The sequence below is a fragment of the Adiantum capillus-veneris genome, chromosome 7 (assembly GCF_014529385.1).
Source record: "Adiantum capillus-veneris isolate H3 chromosome 7, ASM1452938v2, whole genome shotgun sequence".
NCBI classification, from domain to species: domain Eukaryota; kingdom Viridiplantae; phylum Streptophyta; class Polypodiopsida; order Polypodiales; family Pteridaceae; genus Adiantum; species Adiantum capillus-veneris.
The window spans coordinates 67,364,250-67,379,967 of record NC_140937.1 but is presented as its reverse complement, the minus strand read 5'-3'; the positions used below and the strand labels follow the sequence as shown (position 1 = coordinate 67,379,967).

The 15,718-nt window shown below is 43.3% G+C and overlaps 1 protein-coding gene across 1 annotated transcript; it reads left to right on the top strand.

Moving 5' to 3' along the window:
- Window positions 1-8,851: 8,851 nt before the first annotated feature.
- LOC147453999 (glutamate receptor 3.1-like) lies at window positions 8,852-14,450 on the top strand. Its single transcript, XM_086516019.1, has 6 exons — window positions 8,852-9,774; window positions 10,285-11,672; window positions 11,775-12,055; window positions 13,040-13,071; window positions 13,152-13,558; window positions 13,723-14,450. The coding sequence occupies exons 1-6, from the start codon at window positions 9,444-9,446 to the stop codon at window positions 14,140-14,142; spliced, it is 2,859 nt and encodes a 952-aa protein (XP_086372145.1). The 5' UTR covers window positions 8,852-9,443; the 3' UTR covers window positions 14,143-14,450.
- Window positions 14,451-15,718: the final 1,268 nt, after the last annotated feature.

Below are 15,718 nucleotides of genomic sequence, written 5' to 3'. Positions count from 1 at the left end.
CTCTTAATAAAAGAGATTTTCTCGAATATTGATTAAAATTAATTTATAGAATGCAAGAAAAGTTAAGCCATGTGAGACTTTGAATGAAATGTGAAATAAAAAGAAGTCATCAATGTGTGTGTGTGTGTATAATTTACTAGAATTATGCAAGGTGAAGCTTAGTTTAACCTTCTAAAACAATAGAATGCAAGAAAAGTAAAACATGTCTGGATGTGAAATGAAGGGTGAAATAAAAAGATCTATGTACTATTTTAAAGTTGAAATAACATTTGTCTCAATCATCATTGAAAACATTGAAAGTATGGTTGACCCAACACTCCTCTAAGGCTTCTTTTAGAATGCACGAAAAGTAAAGACATGTTTTGATATTAAATGAGGGTGAAATAAAAAAAAATCATGTACTATTTTAAAATTGAAATAACATATATCTATACTATATATGAAGAAACTTAAATTTTTCAAGGAAAGAGAGACCCTCCATGTGTCATCCACTGCATCATTTCAAAGAAAACCTTTAAAAACATTTAATTTAAAATGCAAAAGTGAAAGGTAAGTACTAACATGGTAGAAAATAAAAACACAAGACTTCTGAGTTTGGCATGTACAATCAAAAAGTTGTCAAAAAGTACTCTATCTATATTCATAATACTTAGAGTCTTTTGAATATACTTAGAGTCTTTGGGAGGCCATGTAGTTTTACTCTAACTCTGAAATGAAATTTGAAAAATGACCACTCACTACTTTTGTTTTTAAAAGCCATTTGAAAGGTGGCTTTACTTTGCATTTTGAAGGACAGAAAGAACTCCCCTCCATGTATCGCCCAATGATTCTTCCTTTGTAAGCCTCATGATTATTTGACACCCCCTCTGTCAGGTGGGATCCATTGTCCCTATAAATTGGGGGTGGATGGATAGGTTTCGTGCCATCTGATGACTGATTAATCCCCAAGTGATCACCATGTGATCACAATTAAAGTGAACCCCAAATAAAATCGATGTGAACGTTAAGTGACCGCTAGCAACAAGTGATCCCCGTGTGAATCCCAATCGAGATATGATCACCTTGTGATCCCACCTATTTAAAAGTGATCACTGTGTGGCCCCAACCATTCCAAAGCGATCTCTAGGTAACACCATGTGATCCTCACCCCGTCATTTTTTCTATATCACTTTACGTTCTCACCTCCATTTCAAGTGACGTGCGATAGCTTAGTGGGAGAGTCATAGACTCTGATGTGGTAGGTGGTGGTTCAAGTCGCGGAGGATCAACTTGATCAAAATCTTTTGATTCTTGAGAATAAACGAACGGTCCACATATTTCCAAGAGCGTGGACCGTTGATCCCACCTAACAAGGGGCTGTCAAATAGTCACGAGGATTTGCAAGCTCTCGATGTGAACATCAAGTGACCGCCAAATAAACTCGATGTGAACATCAAGTGACCGCTAGCAACAAGTGATCCCCATGTGAATCCCAATCAAGATATGATCACTTGTGATCCCACCTATTTAAAAGTGATCACTGTGTGTCCCCAACCATTCCAAAGCGATCTCTAGGTAAACACCATGTGATCCTCACCCCGTCATTTTTTCTATATCACTTTACGTTCTCGCCTCCATTTCAAGTGACACGCGATAGCTTAGTGGGAGAGTCATAGACTCTGATGTGGTAGGTGGTGGTTCAAGTCGCGGAGGCTCAAGTTGATCAAAATATTTTGATTCTTGAGAATAAACAAACGGCCCACATCTTTCCAAGAGCATGGACTTGATCCCACCTAACAAGGGGCTGTCAAATAGTCACGAGGATTTGCAAGCTTGCACGGACCTTCCATGTCGTGAATGATCTCTGATCTTGGTGCTCAAAGCTTATGAGTTGTATACACATGCTCGCGTTTTTTTTGCATGTATGTGTGTGTGTGTATGAGAGTGAGAGAGAGAGAGAGAGAGAGAGAGAGAGAGAGAGAGAGGGAGGGACCCATTGTCTCTATGTGTGTCTATGTATCAAAAACAGAATCAACATACCATAATTCGCTCAGGTACTAGAGTGTTGCACGGAGGCCTTCCACATTTACATTACATTAATGAAGTGCAGCGAGCTCAATGATTTAGTGATGGGATTCTAGAAATTTATTGTGGATTTCATGCACGTATTGTGTGTGTGTGTGGGCAAATTCACTATATTTGAAGGTTTTTGCATTAAACTTCTCTGCACTCTATGGATTCTCTAAATTTTAATTTAGGCTCTTAGAACTTGGTAGTTTCTTTGAATTTTGGAGATATTCTCACCTTTAATTTAAAATTTATGGTTGAGTGCTCGACCCCCGTGGCCCAGGTCATGGGTTTGAGTGTAGCCAGGCGACCCTATGCACTCATAAGGACGTTTGCTTTGAACTTGCATGGGATTTGTGCGATTGGAAGCATCAATGTCTGTTTTGGAGCATGGGGACGTTCACTTTGTGAAGTGAGTGCTGCTAAGACCAAAATAAAAAAAGGGATAAATTTCAAAAATTTATGGGTGGGATTATACTAAACCTAGGTTTTTTCCTCCAATTGTTATGGATGTCCTAACCTTCAAATTAAATCTTACGAGTATGTGGCCCATCCTATGGATGGAGGGAGAGGGAGAGGGAGAGAGATGATCCTTTTCTTGGCGCCCAATCCACTCTCTTTCTTTCTTTACCTTGGTCCCCCCCCCCCCCCCCCCCCCCCCCCCCCCCCCCCCCCCTAGTCCAAGACCTTTCCTTATTTCACGTGGCAGGGGTAAGGTGCATTAGATATAGTTGAGAAAATTTGTAGATGGGATATTTTCTCTATTATTCAATAGTCCATTATAATGGAGCTTGAAAAATTAGAGGAAGGAGAGGGCCTCCAAGCATTGCCTTCTGGTTGAATTGCATGGCATGTTGTATCAATGCCAAAATTCTGATGTTGAGTCCCTACTGGGTCATCCTCCTTTTCGTAGACACATTAAAGAGCCTTCAAAAATTGCATGAAGTGGTTCAAATTCTACGCAACTCCATTCTTTCCCAATGACATGCAATAGTCATGATCGTGTGTTTGACACACACACACACATGTGTGTGTGTGTGTGTGTGTGTGTGTGTGTGTGTGTGTGAGAGAGAGAGAGAGAGAGAGAGAGAGAGACCCAATAGACTGCACAAATCCAACCTTTTTCAACAACGAACAGACTATATAGCCAAAATTATGTGCTTGACAGCTTGCGTGTGTGTGTATACTCACGTTCACACTCACTTTGTGTATGTGTGTGTGTGTCACCATCACTGTATGTGTAACACACACACACACAAAGAGAGAGAGAGAGAGAAAGAAAGAGAAAGAGAAAGAGTGAGGTGGGTCACTGGTGATCACACATAGGTATGATAGGCCAAGCAATGGTGCCGCGATGTTCAACAATAGTAACTTGATTGTGAAGTGGTGACGAACAGGAGACAAGCACTGCATGCTGCCATGGGAGCACTTGGTAGTAGCAGTTAGGTGCTCAAGGTAACAAGTGTACATGGGTTTTCTTCTTAAAGTGATTCCAAGGACTACAATTCCACTCTCCTCACACATGAGAGAGAGAGAGAGAGAGAGAGAGAGAGAGAGAGAGAGATCCAACTGCCATGCTTTTCTTCACCGCAGCAACGCTTGGGTCACATATTAGTTTAAGGTATGCCTCAATCATCCCTGAAAACATTGAAAATATGCATAACCCAACACTCCTCTAAGGATTCTTTTAAAAAGCCAAAAAAAATGTTTTTCTAAAAGATAGAGATCACTAACGCTTAAGGAAGAGTAGAACAGAACTATGAGGAAATATAAAGAGTCCAAAAGTAAGATTTTATAGGCATTTGGAGAAAAAGGGGGGGGGGGGGGGGGGGGGGGAGGGGGTGCAAGGGAAAAAAAAAGGTGGGGAGATGGGGGGGGGAGGGGGGGGGGCGTTTTTGGTATATGTAGGGGGGTGCTCAAAAGGGGCAAGGGGCCGGCAGGGCAGGGCAGGCATAGGGAAGAAGGGGGCAGCTAGACGCGAGGGGACAACTAGGCACGAGGGATCGCGGGGGGAGGGATGGCAGGGCGGGAGGAGGCAAGGGGCGCGAGGGTAGGGTGGGAGGGGACACAAGAGCAGCTGAAGCAAGGGGATAGCGGGGGCGGGGGGGGGGGAGGGGAGCAGGACAGCAGGGGACAAGGGGCGCGAGGAGGCGGGGGCAGCTGGGCGCGAGGGGGATAGGGGTGGGGATGGATGGGGACGCGAGGAGCGGTCGCAACTGCAGTCACGCGGCAGTCCACATGGACTGCGGGGAAAGACCAAGGTTTATTGTCTTAAGAACATATTTCAAAAGTTTGGCATATCTTAAAAAACAACCAGCAATGTGTTTACTAATATGCTTGTCTTCTGTTGCAGCATACAGGATCTCCTCACTATTGCAACATGTGAGATGAAAGAGGAAGACATAGAAGCACAAATTCTTTTCTAACAGTGCGTAAGTGAAGTTATGAAGGATCATGGATGTGAGAGAGCGGATTTCGACGGATTCATGGCAGACGAAGCTCAAGCCAACTGGAATGCAGTTCGCACAATGCTCAATGGTGGCAAAAACAATGTTCTACAACATCGAGAGCGATCTTGCCTTTTTCATTGGAAACAAAGCATGTTGGCTCACAACACAAAGTACATTATCTGTTTATCTCAAAAAACCCACAAAGACATGCGAAAAGTGGCGTCTAGCCACCTCTAAAGAGGCAACTGCATTGGAGTCTCGTCTACTTTGACAATGGTGGCGAAATGGAAATTGCATGGATAAAAACATCCCTGCAGTGGACTCTTGGTTGAGTTGGTGGGAGGTGTGTATTGCACATTGGGGGAGCATCATGTCAGCAATAGAGAGAAGTGATGATGGAGCAAACACTCCAAGAACCAACTTGGTCGAGAGCAAGCATGGTAGCTGGCTTGCAGGCGAAGGGCTCAAAAGAAAAATCTCATTGTATGATGCATGTACTTCAGATATGGAAAATGCAATACTACAAAGCACGAAGACAATTTCTTACTCTCAAGGTAAACATATTGGAAAGGGTCCTTCACTAGAGAGGCTCAAGGAAAGAGTTTCCTCTAGTCCAACACGAGTAGTAAATGAGGCTACATCTGGAACACCCATGTATAAGGCTGGTACCCCGCTTGAAGGAGACAAAGAAACCGTTCGGCAAAAGCGAGGGCCATCGATTGTGATTGATGTTGACGATCAATTGACACATAGGCCAGAGTACAATGCAAAAACACGCAATCGCACAACACATGGAAGGCCAAGGAATATCATTTTCACGGAAGATTCAAGGGTAGTAGATGGGAGTGAGAATTCCAAAGAGAAGACAAAGTTTTGTGTTTTGGAATGAAAGGTTAATGAAGCTACGTGGGTAATAAGAAGAACCTGGATCGGTAGTCGTGTGACATGCAGTGGCACCCCTAGCGGTGGAAAAAGATGTGGACAGTATATTGTGGCATGTAGTAAAGGCTCCTACACCATCCTTTGAGGGATATAGAAAACATCCAACTGGGCTACTCAGACAATGGTTTTGGTTTTGTCCCAAACATATTATTCATTGCTATGTGGTGGATCATAATATAGAACCAAGGCCAACTTCTCCTCCAACAACTTGGCCGATTGATCTAGGAACAAATCTCATAGATGAAGAAGTTGAGGTACTACTTGAAGGAGGATTTCAAATGGAGACCATTGGAAGAGATCGAGAGAGTGCAACAACCATGCAAACTCCTCCTAGGGGTTCCTCTTCCGCTTCAACAAAAGCCAGTAGCAGTGGTTCAATACTAAGAAATGGCATAAGAGTCAAATTTCGGACTTCCATTTCAGAGGAGGCAACTAAGAGAATTGGGCTCGCTCTTTGTTTAAAGGCTAAGGTGATTGAAGAGAATTGCATTGTAGAAAAATCACATGAAGTCTTCAAGGTTGAGCATCACGCACAGTAGATGGACATGTGGGGGTGTATGCACACGTACACACACACAAACCCTCTTGAATAACAGGTCTTGAGCTAAAATCTCTCATCGGATAAATATTTGAGGTCGCTTGGGACAGTTTCGTGTGACATTAAAATTCTCTTCTACTACTTCTTCTTCTTCTTCTTCTCTCTCTCTCTCTCTCTCTCTCTCTCTCTCTCTCTCTCTCTCACACACACACACACACACACACACACACACACACACACACTATCCGCACAGAGTGAAATTGCAAAATCTATGATAGATTCTGAGCTTGCTTTGAAGAAAATATATATATGATCATGCAGTTCTCTCTCTCCCCCTCTCTCTCTCTCTCTCTCTCTCTCTCTCACACACACACACACACACACACACACACACACACACACAATTTTTGTAAAAGATGAAGGTTTAATGTATTTTTAATCGGTTTACATTGCAAAATTTTGGGTAGATTTCGAACTTGCCTTGCAGAAAGCCAACAAAATTTCACAAGTTTTAGTGCAATCATCGACAAATTCTTGAGATTTTGAAACGTTCTCATATTTACTTCAATTATGATTTTTTTAATCGGTAAACTATGCATCGTACATTCAACCAACTCTCTCTCTCTCTCTCTCTAACCCCTCCTGCTCACTACCCTCTCTCTCTTTGGTCCCCTCCAACCCATAATCCCCCCAACCCCTCCTTCATTGGATTTCCCCACTAGCGATATCACTAGTGGAAAGGTGGCGAATACACACAACACACACACACACACACACACATGTATATGTATACGTATAAATAAATAAATATAATATAATATAAATGGGTGTGTGTATACACATACATACATACATATATATATATACACACACACACATATACATCTATACAAGCATATATACACATATATGTGTGTGTATGTGTGTGTATATACATATACACACACACACACTCATATCGCATCAACTATACTCTCTCTCTCTCTCTCTCCATGTCCATGGTTAGATAGAGAGAGAGGGAAGGAGGAAAGGAGATATCATGGGAGTGAGATCTTTCTAAAGAAAGGGATAGAAGAAGAAACAATAAGAAACAATTTTTTATTCCTATCCCTCTGTTTATATACCTCTCCTACACTTTGAACATGCTCGGACCTCTCTCTCTCTCTCTCTCTCTCTCTCTCTCTCTCTCTCTCTCTCTCTGTGTGGTTACCATCACCTTGCAAGAGAGAGAGCTCTCTCTCAAGCAAAGAGAGAGAGAGCTGTGGTTACCATCACCTTGCAAGAGAGAGAGAGAGAGAGAGAGAGAGAGAGAGAGAGAGAGGTCCGAGCATGTTTAGAGTGTAGGAGAGGTATATAAATAAAGGGATAGGAATAAAAAAATTCGCAAGGGGGAGAGAGGGAGAGAGAGAGAGAGAGAGAGAGAGAGAGAGAGAAGAGGGGGGGATGGAATCACAGAGAGAGAGAGAGAGAGAGAGAGAGAGAGAGAGAGAGAGAGAAGAGGGGGGGATGGAATCACAGACAGAGAGAGAGAGAGAGAGAGAGAGAGAGAGAGAGAGAGAGAGAGAGAGAGAATTACGCAAGAAAGGGAGGGAGAGAAGAAAAGAGAGGGAATGGGTGAGAGAGAGGAAAGAAGTAGGTTAAAATGACATGTGGAGGCCAAAAGAGAGATATAGAGGGAATATGTGAAAGAGGGGAAAGAGGACACGATAGTGAGAGAGGGAATGGGTGAGAGAGAGAAAAAAGTACGTTAAAATGACAAGTGGAGGCCAAGAGATGGAGACAAGGAATGGGTGAGAGAGACGAAAAAAGTAAGTTGAAGGCCAAGAGAGGGAAAGAGCAACAAAGGTACGCAATGGAGGGAGAACATGGCATTGAGATCGAGTGCCCGTGAGTGAAATAAAGGGTGGGTATGAGAGAGAGAAAGAGAAAGGGGAAGAAATTAGTGAGAAAGAGGTGTGAAGGCAGGGAGAGGAAAAGAGTTGATGAGAGTGGAGAGCAGAGGATAGGAAGGATGAGAGGGCATAGGTGGAGGTGGTGGAAGAGGAGTGGGTGGCTTAAGTAGTCAAGGAGAACAGCAATAGTGGTGGTTGAGAAGGTGGTGGAAGAGGAGAGTGCGGAGGAGAAGAGCTGGTGGCTTTGGTGGCCAATGAGGGCGGCAATGGTGGTGCACCGATGGCTCCCCCTCCCCCCCCAAAAAAAAAGCTCGCTCCAAAGCTCGCTTTGACAAACTCGCTCTATATTCTAACTTGTCCCATCACAGAGAGAGCATGTCGGTCGACAACCATTGGTGGAACTAGTGTCACAGTGAGACGTCAATGAAAAAGTGGAAAAGGTACTGCTTGGCCAATCCGTGCAGGTTTAATGCTTCGAATGATGTTGGGTGTGCAGGGGAGGCCGGCACACCTTTGGGAAAAGTTGTTTGCTTAGCTAGACAACCCGCTTAGCAGAGAAAACATGGACAACAACTCAGTGTGACAAGGACAATGTGTGGCAAGGCACGTGATCTATGGATGAGAGGACAAGGGGGTGTCCTGTGTGTGCCTTGGTGTGACACCAACCTAAGACTTGCTTTAGAAAGCCAACCAGTCTCTGTCCGTGACTTTGCTGGAAGTTTGAGAAGATGATAAACAAGTAATTGAACCAATGCTTTAGTCTGGAAAAAGTGCATTGGAAACAAAAACAATTTACCCGATTACGATATAAAATTGTACAGTGGCTCTACTTTTTGTAACTACACTAATAATTTATGGGAGCTTGTTTCCTGCTGCTGCTGCTGCTGCTGAAGGACACCAATTTTCTATGAGAAAGTGCAGTGCTTTTCTCTGTTTTTAGAAGCAAGGGTTGTCAAGATTGGAGAAGAATTAAGGGTCACAGACTACGTTTTGTATAAAAAAGTGGTGGGGGCCCTCTGTGAAGATGTGGTGCTACATTCAGCCATGTGGGCTTTACTGCTTTGCTACATCATCGTCACGGAAAAGGAGCCATTGACAGAAAACAAGCAGATGAAAAGCCCTCATGCAAGCAGTAACATAGTACTATTCTACTACTATAATATACCTCAGATGCTCGCTCTGGTAAAACATCACAATTGCACTCTTACTCTGCCTAGTAGAATACCACTTTTCATGGAAATCTCTTCTTCAGCAGATTAATAAACTACAGAAAGCTCTTCATCAACAGTACTCAACAAGTAAACTCTGCAACCAGCGTTCAACACTCAATCCCCTGCTTTCGCACATCAACGACACAAAACCCACATCAAGTATCCAGCAAGTATACTCTGCAACCAGTAAAGCCAAGCGAACCAGATTGGACCCAAGTTAGAAATCAAGGAATTTTAGCACAATCGTGCCAGCAATCTATGTGAATACTCTTCTGAAAAACCTTAGAATAGACACTAACTAGTCTCTATCTGACAACTTCCATCTAGCACCTTCACACCTATTAGTGTTTTATAAGATACGCGCATGCACACACACAGAGTTGACACCATCCGTCTCAAACCTGGAGGTAAAACCATTTGCTGCTTCTGCCAAATGCGGCATCACTTTTCTCCATTTCTACTGCTCCTTTTGGGTCCATGGTGTTTTATGAATTGTATGGGGTCCTCAAACCTCCCTGGTCATGCGAAGATAGGCGCGTTATTCGCCTTCAACTCCACCGTAGGAAAACTGGTGCAACAGGCCATTCAACTAGCTGTGAGAGATGTCAATACCGCAATGGATGTGCTAAACGGGACGAAGCTGGAGATGGAGATGTTCGATTCTGGGTGTAATCCTGTCCAGGGAGCTGCTTCTGGTACTATGTCAAAACAACTCTCCATGCTTGCACCTTATCAAGTTCTTTGAACATTGATGGTTTTTATAGATGTCTCTGGTCAGCACTTAAAAATAAATTCATTTCATAGAAACCCAGGTAGACCGCATCTAGGGTTCTTTCATTCTGAATAACTGCTTGACAGGTTGATTTGAGCTCTTGTTTTGATCTTCGCACATGTATTTATGTGAGTTTTTGTCTTCATGAAAATGTACCGTGTGCATGTGCATGCATTAATGCGTGCTTATGCGCCATGTCCTTTTTACACTCTTGTATTAATCTTCCGGCACATGCGTGCATGTGTATGTTTGTGTTTGTATGTGAGTTTTTGATTCCAAAAGAATATGCTGTGTGCATGTGCATGTGCTTGTGTTGATGTGTACTTACTCACACAAAATGTATCCACATGAACATGCCATGTTATGGCAATTCCTATTTGTATATACTGACACTTTGTGCATAAGCTGAGATGTATGCATTTACATTGTGCAGCTGTGGAGCTTGTGAAAAGAAGTGTGCTGGCTATAGTGGGTCCTCAATCATCTGCAGTAGCACAGTTTGTTGCACACATAGGCAGTGCAACAAATGTACCCCTGGTCTCTTTCGGTGCGACCGATCCTAACCTTTCAGAAATGCAATACCCATTCTTCATTCGAGTTGTCCCCAGCGACCGCTTGCAAATGGAAGCTGTAGCAGCCTTCATAGCTAATTATGGATGGAAAGAAGCGGTAGTGTTTCACATGGATGATGATTATGGCATGCATGGTGCCTCCAGTTTGAGTAACTCCTTACAAGCCAGAGGAAGCAAGGTAATAGACAAAGTAGCCTTGATTCCAGGGATAGACAAAGATGGCATTGACACACAACTCATTAGGCTAGCAGAGAGGCAAACTAGGGTTTTTGTATTGCACACCCCCCCGGATGTGGGTCGTCTCATTCTTCAAGAAGCCTACTTCCATGACATGCTGGAATCCAATTACGCATGGATCGTAACAGACCTGATGTCGAATAGTTTGACAGATTCGGAGCTTGATACAAATACGGTGAAGTATACACAAGGATTGATCGGTGTACGACGCTTTGTACCCCAAACTTCAGAGCTTGGCATATTTATGTCAGAGTGGAATAATAGCTCCCAGAGTGGCTTGCTTGAAAACCAGATCAACCCATATGCCTTGTATGCTTATGATGCTGTATGGGCCATAGCCAGGGCACTTGATTCTTATTTGCATGACAGACAGGCGGTTGTTTTCCAAGAGCCCATCAAACTGCCCACTCAATCTGGGGGTGAAGCTGACCTCTCTCAATTGAAAATATTTCAAGGCGGCAACAAATTGAGGGCACACATACTGGATACAAAATTTAAGGGAACATCTGGGCATATCAAGTTTGATAATACAGGAGATCTTGAAGGGGCTGCTTTTGAGTTTGTCAACATGGTAGGGAAAAGCCCACATGCTGTAGGCTACTGGTGGACAAACGGTGTTGGTGTTTCTCTGACACCTCCGATTGATCAAGCATTTTCAAGTAGTAATGCTGCTTATAACGACGAGGCCTTCTTAAGCAGTACACAAGCAAATAGCACCAAGATGCCCATCATTTGGCCAGGAAAGGTTACAGACGCACCGCGTGGGTGGGTGCTTCCCAAAAACGGACACCGTCTTAAGATTGGTGTTCCTCTGAAAGCGGGATACACCCAAATTGTTGGAGTAAGCAACGACACTACTACCAATAGCACTAGTGTTCATGGGTTTTGCATCAGTGTATTTCAAGCTGCTCTCAATTACCTTCCCTATGCTGTGCCCTATGACTTTGTACTTGTTGGGGATGGAGTGACAACACCAACGTACAATGATCTAGTGTCGAGTTTGGCAGAACAGGTGGGTGGGTCACATTCCGCGAAAACTTTTTTCTTTTATCAGATGTGATATGGAGGATTTGTATGTGATGCTTCGGATGCCTCCAATGATTTTGTATGGCAGAAGTATGATGCTATTGTCGGAGATGTATCGATACTTGCCGAGCGTTTGAAGATAGTGGATTTCACTCAACCATATATCGAGTCAGGACTGGTAGTTCTGGTGCCAGTCAAAGATAAGAAGGAAAACAATCCATGGGCCTTCCTGAGACCGTTCACATCGGTCATGTGGTTCACGGTGCTTGTATCATTCCTCTTCACCGGCACAGTCATCTGGATTTTGGAGCATAAAGTCAATGAAGAGTTTCGTGGTCCTCCTAAAGCACAATTCATTACAGTGCTAACGTGAGTATCCTTGATTCTTCTTGTTGAATGGTCTCACAAAAGTGAATTCTTGTTGGGGTTGTCGTATGTGGGTGAGCTTGCATTCATGGTAGTTGTCTTCATAGATGAAAGCTGAGTTTTACATTTCAACTGAATTTGATAGGGCTGTCCATATGCTATTGAGAAGGTATAAATACACCCAAGCTGAACAAATTGGACATACCTGAGGAGATCAATAACTGGAAAGGGTAAAGATGATGTGGATAACATTAAGCATTTCGAACAGATGATCAATTTGAGACAGTTACCCACATCCACATGCTTTTGCAAGATGTAGATATAGTATCAGTACAACTTTTCAGAGCAGGGCTCAGGAAAATGATTTTATGGAGCCGACTTTGGATCCTCCCCTGTATGAGAAGCTGAAAAACATATTTGAGAAGGAAAATTCTGTGTAAATTTTAACTTTGCAGCTAAAAATTTTGAGCTGGCCTCAAAAATTCTTCTTGCAAAGATTTCAGGCGGTCATTTTTTTATTTATTTGAACAGGCTTTGGATAAAGAAAACATACCTTTTCCTGAGCCGGGCCTGTGTGTTTTAGTAGAGGAGAGAAAGAAAGAGTGAAACCGGTCGAACTTAGCTGTCTTTTTGCAGCAGGGGCATGACATTGTGGGCAAACACCAAATCTTGGCTTTAGATCAATTGAAGACATATCCTTAGCTGGGAAAGGACACTGATGTACAAATATGATCGTAAAGAATAGTTGGTGCCATCCAACCTACCCTCATTGCGAATTACATTGGTAGGTTCATTGCCTTGTTCTTTAGCCATGCTGGCTCATGATCCATTTTATTCACAACTGGTTGAAGGGCTTTTGTCGCTGACACCTCCCTTCTTTCTGCAGCTTATTTGAAAAACTCTGTGCTGATTTTTCTTCTCACAAAAATTCAACAAGCGCAGTGTCGCTCTCAACTCGTGCTTAACGGAAGTTTTCTTTGTTTGCAGGTTCATATTCTCGACTCTATTCTTCTCCCAGAGTAAGTCCTTTTCCTTATGTGCTTCACTTCATGTAGTACCAATTACCTCTGTGCTCAAGAGGATAATTGTTTGCTTTTAGAGGAGGAAACTCGCAGCTTTTTTGGCCGGATTGTTCTGCTTATATGGCTTTTCGTGATTCTGATCATCAATTCGAGCTATACAGCAAGCCTGACCTCCATCTTGACAGTGGAGCAGCTCGCTCCCAGCATAAAGGGACTTGAGAGCTTACTCCAAACAAGCTTCCCCATAGGCTATCAGACTGGTTCATTTGTTTATGATTATCTGAGAAATTTGAACGTCAATCCATTGAGGCTCAAGGCGTACAATTCGCGCGAAGATAGCATAAAAGCGCTGACCGATGGGCCGAGTAGAGGGGGAGTTGCTGCCATTGTGGAAGAGCTACCTTACATACAACTATTGCAGTCTGTGAATTGCAAGAAGTTTATTATTGCTGGACAGGAATTCACAAAGAGTGGATGGGGCTTTGTAAGTTCCAAACTTTCCTCCTTTTATTGGAATAATGGAAGATGTTTGAACATAGTGATGCCCAAAACACCTTTTATCTCCTTATTTGCAATTGGTAGCTCCAATGAGGGCATAATCTTGTATGCTTGACTAACAAATAGATGCTTCTCTATTGTCTGTACCAGGCCTTTCCGCGCGGCTCTGACATCACAAGCGATATGTCACAAGCTATATTGCATATGTCTGAAACAGGTGAATTAGAGCGGATACGAACTTACTGGTTCCAGGAGCTTGCCTGTGACGACTCCTCGAAGGATCCCACAGTGCAATCAAATCAGCTAGATATCATGAGCTTTTGGGGCCTCTTCCTCATCTCTGGAGTGGCATCCATAATTTGTGTCTTGATACATCTTCTCTCTTTGTATAACAACTATAGAAAGCATCAACAAGCAGAGGGGAGTACAATCACTGTGTCAAAACGTTTCTCCGAGCACTTCAAGCAATTTATTGTATATGCTGACAAAGCCAAGCACGAGGAGAAGAAGGTCGCTGATGGAAAGGGTGCCGATATCTCATTGACCCCCTCCATGACAACAAAAGTGTGAAAATTCTGTCTGGGATGAGCATTGATGGATCCCATGTTTGCGGAGTGCGGGAATCACGACCCATCACTTGAGAGATCATGCATCCACATTAAACTCCCATCTCGAAACCAATCTAACTGTTTGAAAGAATGCCATAGCCAAATATTGGATTTCTTAGCAATATTGTAGATGGAACAAACCCTGATACAAATCATATGTGGGATCCATATGTAACCCAATTTTGTTAAATCATGTAGTTTACTTTACCATTCAATTTGGCTGTTTTGTAATATTGTACATTGGTTTTCAAAGAACTATTCTTGGATTTAGTGTGCCTTCATCTGTCTGTAGCATATAGGGGGCTCGTCGTCCCACCCCTCCGCCTTCCGAAAAGAGATTAAGCAAGCGAAGACTTCGAGAGGCTAGCTTATTAACTTGTGAAGTCAGAAACAAAAGTTTTCTTTTTGTGTGGGAAGGTCTTCAACCCTGGCGAAGCTCTAGCTATGGCGGGCTAGCCACCAAAGCTTTACACTTTTTAATATGCGATTTAAACTTTCTCCAGCATTGCCCCCCTCAGGACGAGGGCAACGGATGGCTCTCTGGGGAAATATATGGGCTTGCGCGCGAGACAATCATTCCTTCCGGAGTGAACCCTCTTGTAGATTCTCTACCTCTCGGGCCTTGACCAGACACAAAACTGACGAGACAGAGTGGAGGCCGCTTGTCATAGCTACCAGAGCTTGGGAAGTTGGGAGGGCGGGGAGGCCTCAAGATTATTTGACACCACTTGTGTCAGGTGGGATCAATGGTCGCTATTAATTGGGGGCGGTGGGATTGGTTTTGTGTCGTCCGATGGCGAATTAATCTCGAAGTGATCGTCATGTGATCACAATAAAAGTGAACCCCAAGGAAACTCAATGTGAACATCAAGTGATCCCAGTGTGATTCCCAATTGAGATGTGATCAACCGTGTGAACCTACCTATTCCAAAGTGATCATTGTGTGACCCCAACCATTCTAAAGTGATATCCAAGTGATCACCGTGTGACCCCAACAATTCCAAAGTGATCTCTAAGTGAACACCTTATAATCTGCACCCCGTCACTTTTGCCATATCATACTATGTTCTCACCCTCTTTTCAAGTGGCGCGTGATAGCTTAATGGGAGAGCCGACGTCTCTAGTGTGGGAAGTGGTGGTTTAAATCGTGGGGGCAGACCGATCGAAATCTTTTTATTCTTGGGAATAAACGGACGGTCCACATCTTTCAGAGATCCTGGACTGCTGATCCCACCTGACAAGGTGGTGTCAAGTAGTCCTTTGGGGAGGGCCGTGCAAATGATGCCAGGAAGAAGACACGAGTCACGTGTCATGTTTGTCGTGTAATAGCATGCCACTTGGCATTGGTTGATTTAAGGAGAAAAAACAAAAGAGACATGGGTTGCGAACTTGCTTGTGCACGCAGGCTAGTAGTCACAAAAACGGGGATAGTTACACAGACTGAAGAAGGTTTCAACTGATATGGTGTCACACAGATTAAGGAATCGTTCCCTTAAACAAAGAAGACGGAAGACCATTCATATTTACAGTACATTAAT